The following is a 12,454-nucleotide window of genomic DNA, read 5'->3' as shown; positions in this document are numbered from 1 at the left end:
CCACTGTCTTCTTTTAGTACCATTCCTCAGCCACAGCGGGGCTGAATGTCTTCCTGGCATACTGGCATGTGTCACCTCCAGAAAGATCTGGTTTGGGGCTAGGGAGATGGCTCGGCAGGTACAGGGCCACTCAAGCATGAGGACCCCAATACAGATCCCTAAAAGCAAAACGAGCTGGCTTACACCTGTAGTTCCAGGACTGGAGAGCAAAGACAGGTATTCTGCAGGCTTGCTGACCAGACAGCCAAGCCAAAGGCATAAGGTTTGGTGAGAGCCTGTAATAAGGTCGAAGAATTAGGGCAATGGCTCACTGGGTTAAAAGGCTGAGTCTGGAGCCCAGAAATGCAAATGCCTGTTGGAATCCCATCCGAAGGGAGACACAGAAGGGAGATCATTAGCACAAACTGATTAGCTAGATTACCTGAACCAGCAAGCTCTGGGTTCAAGTGGAGTGACCAAGGAAGACGGTTGATATCAACCTGACCTCCACCACGCGCGCGCGCGCGTGCACACACACACACGCATAGGGGACAGAGAGGAAGATGTCCACTGAACTGCTCTCCACCCCTGCACACAACACGAAGAAACCCTCCGTAGTCTATGGGCACACCCCATCCTGTCGGGTTTTGGAAGGGTTGGGTCTGGTTGGTGTGTTAATGGGAAGAGCCCTAATTTCAGGGTAGAATAACGGGAATACACACCAGGTCAAAGGTGTGCGTCCCGCTGAAAGCACACCGACTGCCTTTCCTTCCGCTTTTCATTTTGATTCATGTGTGTGGGTGTTTTGCCTGCAAGCCTGGAGCCCATGGAGGCCAGAAGAGGGCTTCACATTCCATACCCCTGGGTTTGTGGGTGCTGGGATCTACACCCAGATGCTCTGGAAGCGCTGGCAGTCTCTAACCCCCGAGCCATCTGTCTAGTCCCACTACTGCTAACTCTTGAGCATAGGGACCATCCAGATCTCTTCCAAGAGATGAAAAAAGGTGGGGGTGCATTCAGTCAAAGTATACTGAATGTATGAAATAGAGAACTAAACAAATTTAAAACAGAAGAAATGACCAATGGAAGGTCTAGAGGGCAATGCAGGAGAAGTGTGATTTTTTTTTTCATCCTAGCCTTTCTGCTCACTGGCCTATCTGACATTAGGGTGGGCCTATGGCACAAACACCTTGCTTCCTGCCCACTGTCCTGTTCTCTATGCCCAATAAAAAGAGGCGAATCATGAATACACAGACAAAATAACAAAATGAACACTTAGTAGTAAAAGTACTTTTATTTTCCTCTTGTATTTGTTTTATCTCACTTACAAAGTTATGAAGTTCACAGCTTTTATACCAAAAGTAAGAAGGCTGTTTAAAAACATCTTTGCAGCCAAATGTCACCTGACATTTTTTTCTAATCCATATTTAATATTGAAAAACAATAAGAAACCAAGGTTCAGGGCAGCTCTGGGCGTCTACTTCTCCCAACAGGCTTTCCTTCTCCACTCTCTGCCCACATCAGGCTACTTCTGGTCTGGTCTGGGCCATGTCCTTGGGGTTGGAGGTGAAGAGGAGGTTATTGTACAGTAAGTGGTATGTTTAGGTTACACAAAGTTTCACACCCATCAGCATATGGAACCAGGGGAGACCCATTATATCTCCACCACAGCTTCCTCCACAACTACCTCTCAGGCCACCACCCTCAAATCCAGTGACAGGACAGGGATGAAGCCACCAGTATAAGCACGGCAAGAGCGGTCTTCATAGTAATTCTAGAACTCTCCTTGAAGCAACAGGAACAAATTTGCTAAGAATATGCAAATTAGTTATTTAAGCAAGCCACAAAATGCGTGTTCAGTTTCCTCCTCAATGAATTATCTTCCATAAAATAATACTGTGCCATTCCTGTAAGTGTGCACTATCCTCAGCAACTCAGCCACGTGTCCATGACAATCTACCAGAAAAAAACAAAACCATTCTTGGCAACAATCACTTCAACCATAAAGGTACTGCCTTGGATTCCATGCAGTTCATCGGCTTAAACTTACACCTGCTGACTCTCCTGAGAAAAAGAATTTCCCCATGAAAGCAAAGAGTAATGCTGAATAATGACTTCCCAAACTTATGTCAGGATGACATTTTTTGCTCTTTTTAAAAAATCTGCACTGTTTATAGTCTAGCAGAATATGCTAAAATGTGTTTTGAACCCAAGTAAAAACTTTCAAGAAAATTTGAAAGTGGCTGGTAATTTATTAGAACCATCACTGAAAACACACAAAAAAGATTTTGTAAAATTTTCCTTCGCTTTTAGCTGTTGGACCAGGTGTAAATGAACAACATTAGAAATAACCATCAAGTAACTCATAAGAAATGTCTTGGTTTTGGCAGGTTATTAGTCATTTTCCTTCCTTCAACAAATCAAACACAAGTCAGCACAGCCCCGAGCTGCCCCTTCTGAGGGGCACTGGAGGGCGCTGACGAGCGACACCCTTCTACTGAGGAGCCAGGACACTCATTCTCGGCACAACGCTAGGCTGCTCACCCTGGGGAACACTGATCCAATGGCAGAAACAGTTCCACCTGTGCTTGACCTCAGCAACCACTTCCAAGAAAGCCCTGTGAGAGACGACGCAGTGCAGGTGCCCACGTGCCCACCATGCTTCCGGGGGAGGTTCAGATCCCAGCTCACTGACCCTTCCAGACTGCCCGCCCTCAGACGTTCCTCCCACGCTCAGCCCCTCGCATTCTTCTTCCCTGCTGCTCCTCGGGCCCCTACTCTCAACCCTCTGCACATCCGTGGGGGTGGCCAGGGAACCTGAGCCTCCTTAGCACACTGCCCTGCCAATGTGGGAACTGGGGGAGCTGAAGCTTGGAGGGTGAGGCGGGGTTAGCAAGAAACTCAAGGGAACTTTCCTAGGAAATCACTTCCAAGACCTGAAGAACTGTGGCTCCTCTGATCACCCTTATAGGAAGTGGAGGTGAGAGGTGGGAAGGGGCTCTTAAGTCTCACAGAAATAGCATAAAGATGCTTTGTCAGAAATAAGTCCTCCACGTCACACCTCAGTCATGTGGTCAGTGAAAGTTCCCCCACACAGTAGGCCACAGGTGAACAGCGCGTGGCGCTCCTGAGCTAGTCTTAGCTCCTAGATCAGCTCTCAACATCTTCTGGATCCAGTTAGAATTACTGGAACCTTTCTCGAGGGGTGCAGGGATGAAGAGACCTATTTAGTCCTCCATGCAACTTCAGGAGCCACAGACCCCTCTGGTGAAGCCGCCCTGCCCTAGGGCCTATGCGGATGTTTGATCAGGCAAAGGTCAAAAGCAAGAGGCCGCAATCTTAGTACTAGAAAGCATGGCATCCTGAAGCGAGGGTTTGTGGCACAAGGGTCCTCTCCTTCTGAAGAATCTCAGTTTTGAGATCCAGAAACAAAAGACTAGAGAAAAGACTTGTTCAGTTTTACACACAGGGCTTCAAAAAAAATCCAAGAACAAAGCAATTTCACGAAGGCCTGTGATGTGGGTATTCCCAGTGGCAGCTTTCCCCTCACCACACTCCACAGCTGGCATGACCATGAAGGCAGGCACTGGCTGCAGATGTTGTGTCTCAGAGGCCTGCCTGATGCCCTATCAGGGATTCCAGATGCTTCTTCCAGCTGTCCTGCAAGCGTGCTGCCGGTGGGCTGAAGGCGCCCCGCGAGCCGCACGTGCTGTTGCCCTCGGCACAGCAAGACAGCAGGAAATACGGGTGTTGGCAATGGAGCAACCCAAAAGATGTCAAGGCTCCATGAGACTCCGAGGCCAGAAGCTAGAAAGGGAATAAAGGTAGGAGCCTTCAGTTCAAGCAGCCAGTGAGTGCAGAAGTGAAGGGAGGCACCACACTGAGCACACTGAAGTGGCTTACTGGGAAATGGCGTCTCTAGGGACCTCCTGTCATGGAGCTTTGCTACTGGCATGTCTGAATTCTAAGACAGAGCAAGCAGAGCAGGCAGGCTGATCTCAGGATGCCGCCACGTTTCCCTTCACACCTACAGCCAGCTTTGTCCATCTACACTAATAGTGAAACACGCTGTACATAATTCTTAAAAAACAATTTGCTTCAAATTTAATGACCCAGTTATTGCAAAAGGAGAAATTAAAACTGATCCTGAAAACTCTATCATAAGCCATCATAAGAACATAAAACAGAAATCACAAAACAAATCAATAAAATATATGATTAGGGTCAAACTGGGTAACCAATTAAAATCTGCATCTCTAATAGACGCCTATAGCATAAATCACTGTCGTTTGTCCCAGAGAGTCGTTCCCTTAGAGCCTACTTAAACATCACTTAGACACTCCAGAGCGGGCCTGAGCTGCATGTGACCTATTGTCCCTCAGGCTGCCCAATCTTTCCTAGCGGTAGGTCTGGCTGTGAACCACTTTCTCCTTCCCAGTATCACTGGAGAAGGACAGACAGTAGCCCGTGAGATAGGCCAATGTGAAAATAGTTTACTAATAACTTCCCAACATGGGAGGCAAACAACTTCACGAATCTATTTTGCTGTCATCTTCAGCATGTCGTTCGATATGTCCTGCAGCATCCTGAGGAAAAAAACAAGAGAAGGACTGTGAGAATGAAATGGCAGTGGAGCAGGAGGAAGTTACCTGAGGCACACCTTCCCGGACTACATAGCCATAGGGCGGGAGGCTCCACCTGTAACCACGGGAAACTACCCACTTAAAGACACCGTCTCACCTTAGCACAAGAGCACAAACCCAAGGACTCTGCTTAAGCGCTTTATTAAAAAACAGCCCATTGTGTGTGTGTGTGTGAGAAAATCTTGTTTAGTTAATCCCTAAGTTACGGAGTAATAAAGAAACATTCCTACTACTTATTACAATTCTGAATGCTTTAAAAAGCAAAGGGCTTGCTGGTCTTTGCTCTAAGTCAGCATTTCTCTATGCAGCCTTGTCTGTCCTGGACTCATTCTGTAGACCGGGCTGGCTCTAACTCCTGCTGCGCTGGGACTGCAGGCATACATCATCACACTGGCCTAAATCAGCTAAGCATTTTTTAGGGGTTGAACAACCTTTCATAGGGACTGAATGTCAGATATTTACGTCAAGATTCTTTTTTGTTTGTTTGTTTTGGTTTTTGAGAAAGGGTTTCTCTGTGTAGCCCTGGCTGTCCTTAAACCCACAGAGATCCACCATGTCCCTGCTTCTTCGAGTGCTGGAATTACAGGTGTGCACTACCACGCCCAGTTCAGGATTCTTACCCGTAGCTAAATTACAGTTACGAAGTAGCAATGAGGTAATTTCATGGTAATCATGTTGTGTGTGGGGTCACACAACATGAGGAACTGTAACAGAGGGTCGCAGCATTAGGAAGGCTGAGAACCACGGCTTTTCTGCTGAGCCTCAGATGATCCGATCCCGCGGAAATACCTGCTTGGATCCTTTCCTGGCTGTGAAAAAAGCATCACAGTTCTTCCAGCGACACTTCAGCGTCTGGAAGTTGGGATTGGTGTGGTCGGTCAGCAAGTGTTGTTTTAAGTGATCCACAACGCCAAATATCAGAGTACAGCCATGCCACTATGGGAAAGAACACGGGTAGTGAACAAGAGCACAACAAACATGTGTCCATGTGTAAACACACACGTGCAAACACAAACACTCTCTCCCTCTCACCATGTAGCTCTGGCCAGCCTAGACTTGCTAAGTAGACTAGGCTGGCCTTGAAGTCTCGGAATCCAGATGCCTCTGTGGAGGGATCAAAGGTATGTGCTACCATGCCCAACTAAGGCATATTCTTTATCTTCCATTGTAAAATAAAATGCTACATTTATTTTATAATAATTTCTTTACAAAAGGCCACAGCTTTCCCTTAACACTGAAAATGATATGCCCAACAGCTAGAGAATGATGAAAATAAACTACAAAAACAACGCAAGCTGTGGTTAGTGCCTTGCACTGGAATCCCAGCATTTGGGAGGTAGAAGCAAGAGGATCACAAGTTCAACACCAGCTTTGGCTACGTAGTGAGTGGGAAGCCAAGCTGTCTGGGCTACACTAGATCTGCTTCAAAGCAAAAAGCTACCTGCTGTGGAAGTCCTGACTTTTAAAACTCACAACTTGTATCACTTGAGTCACAATCTTGAACTTATCTACTTAAAACAAGATGTAACTTTCCATAATATTTCTTGTGGCTCAATCTCATATACTATTCATGAAACATAACGGCCCTTCTCTTGCTCTGAAGCCTGTAGTCTTATAACAGATGCTATGATTTCTAATTCCAGGATGTTCATGCAAGTTTTTAATTAGCAGGTACTAATTACGCACAGTGGGCTTTAGTAGGCTACTGTCACACATACACAGTGTAATGGATCACACTCCCCCAACCCTCGCTTGTGCCCTCCACTCCCGCTGCTCTCCCAGTCAGTCTCCCTCGTTCCATGTTTCCTCCTCCCCTCTTCTCACTAACACTGATGCTGAGCTCCACTGGGGTTGCTTACAGAAGCTCTGCCCGGAGGTTATTCATAAACCACATGGTACAGCCGCCTTACCAGTGGCCACACCACCAAAGAAAGTACCTCCTCTTAGCAATCACTGACTGCCTAGAGATGCCCTGGGAAGGGTGCGGCCTTGAGAGCCCTTCTCTCTGCGTGTTCATTACTAAATAGTAATGAAAACCTGAGTTTTTCCCCTAGTCAGGTCTAGTATTTACTGTAGGTCTAATCCTCCATTTTGATTACTTTCCCTGAGAAGATTAACAAGCAAAGGCAGTGACATATATCACAGCGAAAAAGTAATAGGCTACAGACAATCAAATGTGAAAAAATAAATCTAACATTCCATTAATTCTAAGAAGGTCAGGGTTTGAGGAAAAGAAATCTAGGGCCACCATCTCACTGGTCACTCTTAGTACAAGAACCAAATAAAAACAAGGCCTACATGGACGGTGCTTTTTCTTTGCCTATTCACCAGAATCCAACAAGGAAATAAGTTAAACCATAAACACTGTAACACCCAAGGAAGGCGTGCAGACGGAGAGGTCTCAGAAACAGGCACCACCATGCACTTCATGTACCGAGCCAAAAACAAAGCAGAATCCACCTAGGAGGGGAGAGGCTTCAGCGACAAAGGACCTGCCAATCACATGTGAGGTTTAACCCACAGTACTGCAAACAAGACAAAACAACTAGGAGAGAAAGTGAGAAGACAATATTCACACATCTCATATCTAATGAGATTTTTCAATAAAGAAGCCAAAAAGCTTCCTATGTATTCTTCCAAAACAAACTTCTCTGTCATACAGTAAGGGAATACAGCCAAGCATAAAACACAAAAGCTACACCAATGATGAGAAAGATCTAGAAACCAGCCCAGGATGGAACGTCGCTGGCTCAAGTCTGGTGACAACAGTCTCTGCTTACCCAGCAGCGGTAATTCTGCATCAGATTCAGCCTCACAGCTTGGATGCTGCCATCGTAACAGCCAGTGTAAATCTGAAGAAAGAGGTTTAGGGTATCAGAGTGAATATACATGAAGAAAAGCTACAAAACACCCTTCATACAAGTTACATAGACATATAAACCTTAAGTAAAACCAGGGCTGCAACTCCAAAGCGCAACAGCGATTTCTATACCTCTGGTCAGAGGGCCTTGAACTGTGTCCCTTAGAGGGTCATCCTTGACCTGTGGCTTACAGCAAGGATGGCAGGGGTCCAAGGTTCCCACTCACTCTATACTGAGACAGTGCTGATAACTAACTGGGAATCTGCATTCACTACAAGAAAGGCTTTACTACTCAAGATCTTGAAAACATCCATCCTAGTTCATCCTTACAATTAAAACTAAAACCCTCCAAGTTAAGCAGGGAACCAGGTGTGGTGGCACCTTCAATCCTAGCAGAGGAGGCAGAGGTAGAGGCAGGTTGATCTCTCTGAGTTCTAGGCTAGCCTGGTCTACACAGTAAGTTCTAGGCCCCTTACCACATAGTAAAAACCTGTCTAAAAACTAAGATAAAGCCAGGCAGTGGTGGCACACACCTTTAATTCCAGCCCTGGGGAGGCAGAGGCAGAGGTAGGTAGATCTCTGTGCGCTTGAGACCAGCCTGGTCTATAGAGCAAGTTTCAGGACAGCCATGGCCTGCCTTGTCTCGAAAAGCCAAAAACAAAACAAAACAAAACAAAACAAAACAAAACAGAACAAAAAACCCAACCCAACCCAACCCAAAAAACAATATAGAAAGAGATAGAAAGGAAGTTAAGTAGGGTTAGGTGAGCTGCCTGTAGCTATGCCACACTGGCCAGATATCCTAACAGTTTTCAGTGTCCTGTTTAGAGCATGTTGGAAAAGCACTGCTCTTTTTTTAAAGCATCTAACTTCATCTTCCATTTAAGAGTGGTAATAGATTTTACTGCACTAATTTTAGCTATCCTAGAAACAGCATGGTCAACAACATTGTTGGGTTCTGACAAGAAGGAAGGCAGTAACGGGGCCCGTCACAATCGAGCTGGGAAGATGTAACTTTGGAGTAGTAGCGGATACATCATTATTAGCAAACGGAGTTTTAAGTAAAGACACCAAAGGCAAGCATCTGTCAAAACAAGCAATACCCACCACACTTTTATGGATGGTCATACACATAATCATGTCTTTGTGCCCTCCATAAACTTGCAGGCGATCATGGGACTTAAGGAGAAGAAAAAAAAAATTAAGAGAATTATGTCAACAGAGAACTTGATAAATTCCACACTGACACCAATGTCTTCACAATCAAAGTCTCAAACCTGAAGCCACCGTGAGGAGGACTAGACAGGTTTTAAGAGGCTGTGGATGCTCTCGAGAAAGCATGCAAGTTTGTCGATGATGACGTTAAGTCCAGCACTGGGAAGGTGAAGCAGTGAAGCCAACAGCTCAGAGACAGTGGTTTCTGAATGCAGTCTCTGGCCTGGCTGCTTCCTAACCACTTTACAAGGCTTCTGAAAGTGCGATTCACTGGCGCCAATCCAACCTTCCTCCAGCACAATCCCCTCAAAAGAGTCACACAAAGCGTGTGGACCTAGTCCTACCTGTAACTCATAGACACGAACAAACTTGTCCAGGCAAGCAGTCACCATCACTTTCCCCAGGATGTTCACCACAGTCACTGCGTGATTGTGGCCTTTATAGATGCGCACAAGCTCACCAGTCTGCACCGGAGAAGAGGGGACAGTCACCACACGAGTTTTAGGCCCCCAGCTACATTTTATGATTGTGAAGTTCTAAGGGGAATTCCGAGGCTCCTGTAAACAAGTGCAGCTGTTCTAGTGCGAACAGTTGAAGTTCTTACTCTCCCAGCAGCAGTCTTTACAGAAAACATCACACAAACCTCAGACTTGAACATTTACTGACAAGGTGGGTGTTGGCTCTCCCCTTTAATCCCAACACTCAGAGGGCAGGGGGCAGGTGAATCTCTGAGTCTGAGGCCAGCCTGGTCTATAGAGGGAGTTTCCAGGACAGCCCAGGGCCACACAGAGAAACCCTGTCTCAAGAAAACAAAACACAACAGTTGCTGACTTGGTGTACTTGTGTGGGAAAACATGCCACGCACATGTCGGAGGTCAGAGGACAGCTCTGGAGAGTCAGTTCTCTCTACCTCCCACGTGGGCTAAGACAGCACCTTTACTAGCTGAGCCATTCACCAGCCCTTATTTTTATTTTTTGTTGGGGGGAAGGGGGTGTTGAAACAGGGTTTCTTTGTGTGACCTTGGCTCTCCTCCTGCCTCTGCCTCCTGAGTGCTGAGATTAAAGGCGTGCACCACCACTGCCCAGCATCCCCTCTATTTTTTGAAGTGTGAGTATCTCTGACTCAAATAGTAGAAATGCTCCAAAATCTGCGACGTTAAAGAATACACCTCAATCACAAGTGACAACCTCTACACCTCATCCCATGCGTCAGGTCACAGTCAAAACTCAGACATACTGAAAACAAAATTAACTCAGGTATAATTAAAAACAAAGTGTATATGAAACAAAATTTGTATTTATACCCATGGTATTTATTTTATATATGCAAATGCAATATATAAACATACAAATCTGTAATAAATAATACCCAAGCTGTGCTGTTGGTATAATGTTCTTTTGGAATGTATACAATATATCCTAGTTCATTTAAATGCTGATTTCTCTGCTCCACGATCTGGTTTCAATCAAGACATTGCATTGTGATGCTTATTCTAAGCATCACCTGCCTCAAGTTTGTGTAAACATGTCACTATTTGTTCTCTATACTGTCAATTAAACAATCAGCCACAATGCTTGAACAATGGAGAGGACAGGGTGGGACATCCTGGTCTGGAGTGGGAGAAGGAGGAAGGAAGCAGGAGGGAGGAGAGGAGGAAAATCTGGAAGGAAGGTCTTAAAACCATGTGGAGAAATGAACTGGACCTAAGATATCACTATCTTAGGTCCAGTATAATGGGTGAATCTGAATGGTAGGAAACTATGCAGCCTTGACGGGGTAGATGGAGTAACTATTGCCCAGCATTGCTCTAGGTTAATTAAATAAATCCTAGTCTCTGTGTGGTGATTTGGGTATACAGCTGTTTAGGAATAACTGCTGCTTAAATAAAGGAGATATCAACAGTAAATATAACCAACAACGCTGTACTCTCTCTTTCATCATTTCACGGATCCCAAGCAACGTGTCAGGATGGGCCAGCTCCACCTGCAGACCAGGAACAGCTGTGCACCTCTGAGATCTGAGGGAAGCCTTTCAGCTGTTTGGATCTGTTCTACTTTAAACCTCTCCAACAGCCCTCATCCTCACGTTTAAAAGAGGCATTCCAACAGAAGCTTCCGTAAACTTTACGTCTTTCTCTGGTTAGTCATTTTTGATGAGGTCAGGATTTCCGGGTGGTGTGAAGTTACCTAGGCGCACACACGTGCTTACGGGGTTATAATTACTCCTTTTTCCTAGATAATGGGCCGGATTTAAAAATCAGGAGGGCTGTGGAAGCCTCCAAGCCTTAGCATCCCACCCTCCCAGCCTCCCACCGCACCAGCACAGCTTACGTGGATGTTGTGAGCATGTACAGACTGGTCACTGGAGCCACTGAACACGAGGTCGTTCACCACCTTAAAGAGAAAGCCAACCAATCAGCTTCTGTGCAAGGTTCTCTTTCCAGTAACACACTGGTGGATGTGAATTTCCATCTTATCTTGAGAATGAACACGTAAAATAATGTTTCCCAAACAAATTTCCTAACGGGAAATGCACACCTTCCCACCAGACACTATGATGAACTTGCCGGCGCATCACCGGCTCCTGAGCTCCTCAGGATGACTAGGAACTATCCTAGAAGGGCACACAGTGTGCCCACACTGCAATGAGGTACATGTATTTCTTGCTAGCGTCACTGAAAGTAGCTGGTCTCTTTGTGACCCAGCACGGAGGACCACACTCTCTTGGACTACGGTCGTCAAAAGGTGCTGTGCTCTGAGCACGCGCCGCAGAGTGGTGGACTTGCCATTCACGCCTAACCACACACTTGCCTTCATGCAAAGGACGGTCTTGCTGTGGCCCTCCAGGGTTCTGAGCAGCAGTCCGTTCCGGGCATCACGGACACTGATGGTACAGTCATATGACCCTACGACCAGCAGTTTCCGGGCACCCTCTTGAGCTGTGGCGAGACAGCTGACGGCCCGAGGGCCATGGCATTCAAAGACATCCTGTCGCTTGTTGTTCTGGAAAACAGATCACCATTCTATAAAAGCAACTTAGCAAGAAAACTTCACAACCAGCTAACCAAAACCGCTATATAAACCCTCCCATCTACTGACCACCCCAAATCCTGAATGTTCCAATCCCTGGCCTGTCAGCTCCGGCCTTCTTTGCTGGACCTCCCTGTCCTGATCGAACAGGGCAAACTCGCACATAGCAAATTATTTCCCCCCTCAACCTGGACTGGCCTGATCGCAGTACAGACCAGCTCCAGCGCACTTTCTGCCGTACTGTGCACTCTTCCACTGTCACTTTTCTTTTCTGAAACAGGCTCTGGCTATGCAGCCCAAGCAAGCCTTGAACTCACCATGCAGCCAGCCCAGATTACTCTCAAACGCACAGAAATTCAAAAGCCTTCCTAGTACTGGGATTACAAGCATGAACCACCCCTGCCTATATTCCCATTGTGTTTTGTCCCCCAAAAGATAAGCTATATATATATATATATATATATATATATATATCATGACGTTAAAAAAAACTCTACTGAGGATCACTCACCTTCTTAAACAATTTTAGAATTATTTCTATTGCGTGGGGGTGGTACAGCTTTTGCGTTCCAGTCCCCATGGATGCCACAGGGTTGCACTGGCTCCCTTGGATCTACAGTTACTAGTATTGGGAGCACTGTGCTGGGAGTGCTTAGACTCGAGCTCATCCTCTTGACCAACGAGCCCTGTCTGCAATGTAAGGACGATTCTAAACTCTCGGGGACG

General features: G+C 46.1%; 1 protein-coding gene across 6 annotated transcripts in view; it reads right to left on the bottom strand.

Annotated features, from left to right (window-relative positions):
* Positions 1-1,254: 1,254 nt before the first annotated feature.
* Positions 1,255-12,454, bottom strand: part of Znf106 (zinc finger protein 106) — a 55,683-nt gene continuing 44,483 nt past the window's right edge. For all 6 annotated transcript variants that reach the window (XM_021639399.2, XM_021639401.2, XM_021639402.2 and 3 more), the window contains 7 exons: positions 11,510-11,701; positions 11,030-11,092; positions 9,043-9,162; positions 8,591-8,662; positions 7,403-7,474; positions 5,412-5,558; positions 1,255-4,565 (listed from right to left, as the gene is read on the bottom strand). In XM_021639399.2, coding sequence (XP_021495074.1) covers positions 4,509-4,565; positions 5,412-5,558; positions 7,403-7,474; positions 8,591-8,662; positions 9,043-9,162; positions 11,030-11,092; positions 11,510-11,701 — 723 coding nt within the window. In that variant the 3' untranslated portion in view covers positions 1,255-4,508. The remainder of the gene's footprint in view (positions 4,566-5,411; positions 5,559-7,402; positions 7,475-8,590; positions 8,663-9,042; positions 9,163-11,029; positions 11,093-11,509; positions 11,702-12,454) is intronic.

The sequence above is a fragment of the Meriones unguiculatus genome, chromosome 18 (assembly GCF_030254825.1).
Source record: "Meriones unguiculatus strain TT.TT164.6M chromosome 18, Bangor_MerUng_6.1, whole genome shotgun sequence".
Classification (NCBI taxonomy): domain Eukaryota; kingdom Metazoa; phylum Chordata; class Mammalia; order Rodentia; family Muridae; genus Meriones; species Meriones unguiculatus.
Note: the sequence above shows the minus strand (reverse complement) of the source record. Positions and strands in the feature narration are given on the sequence as shown.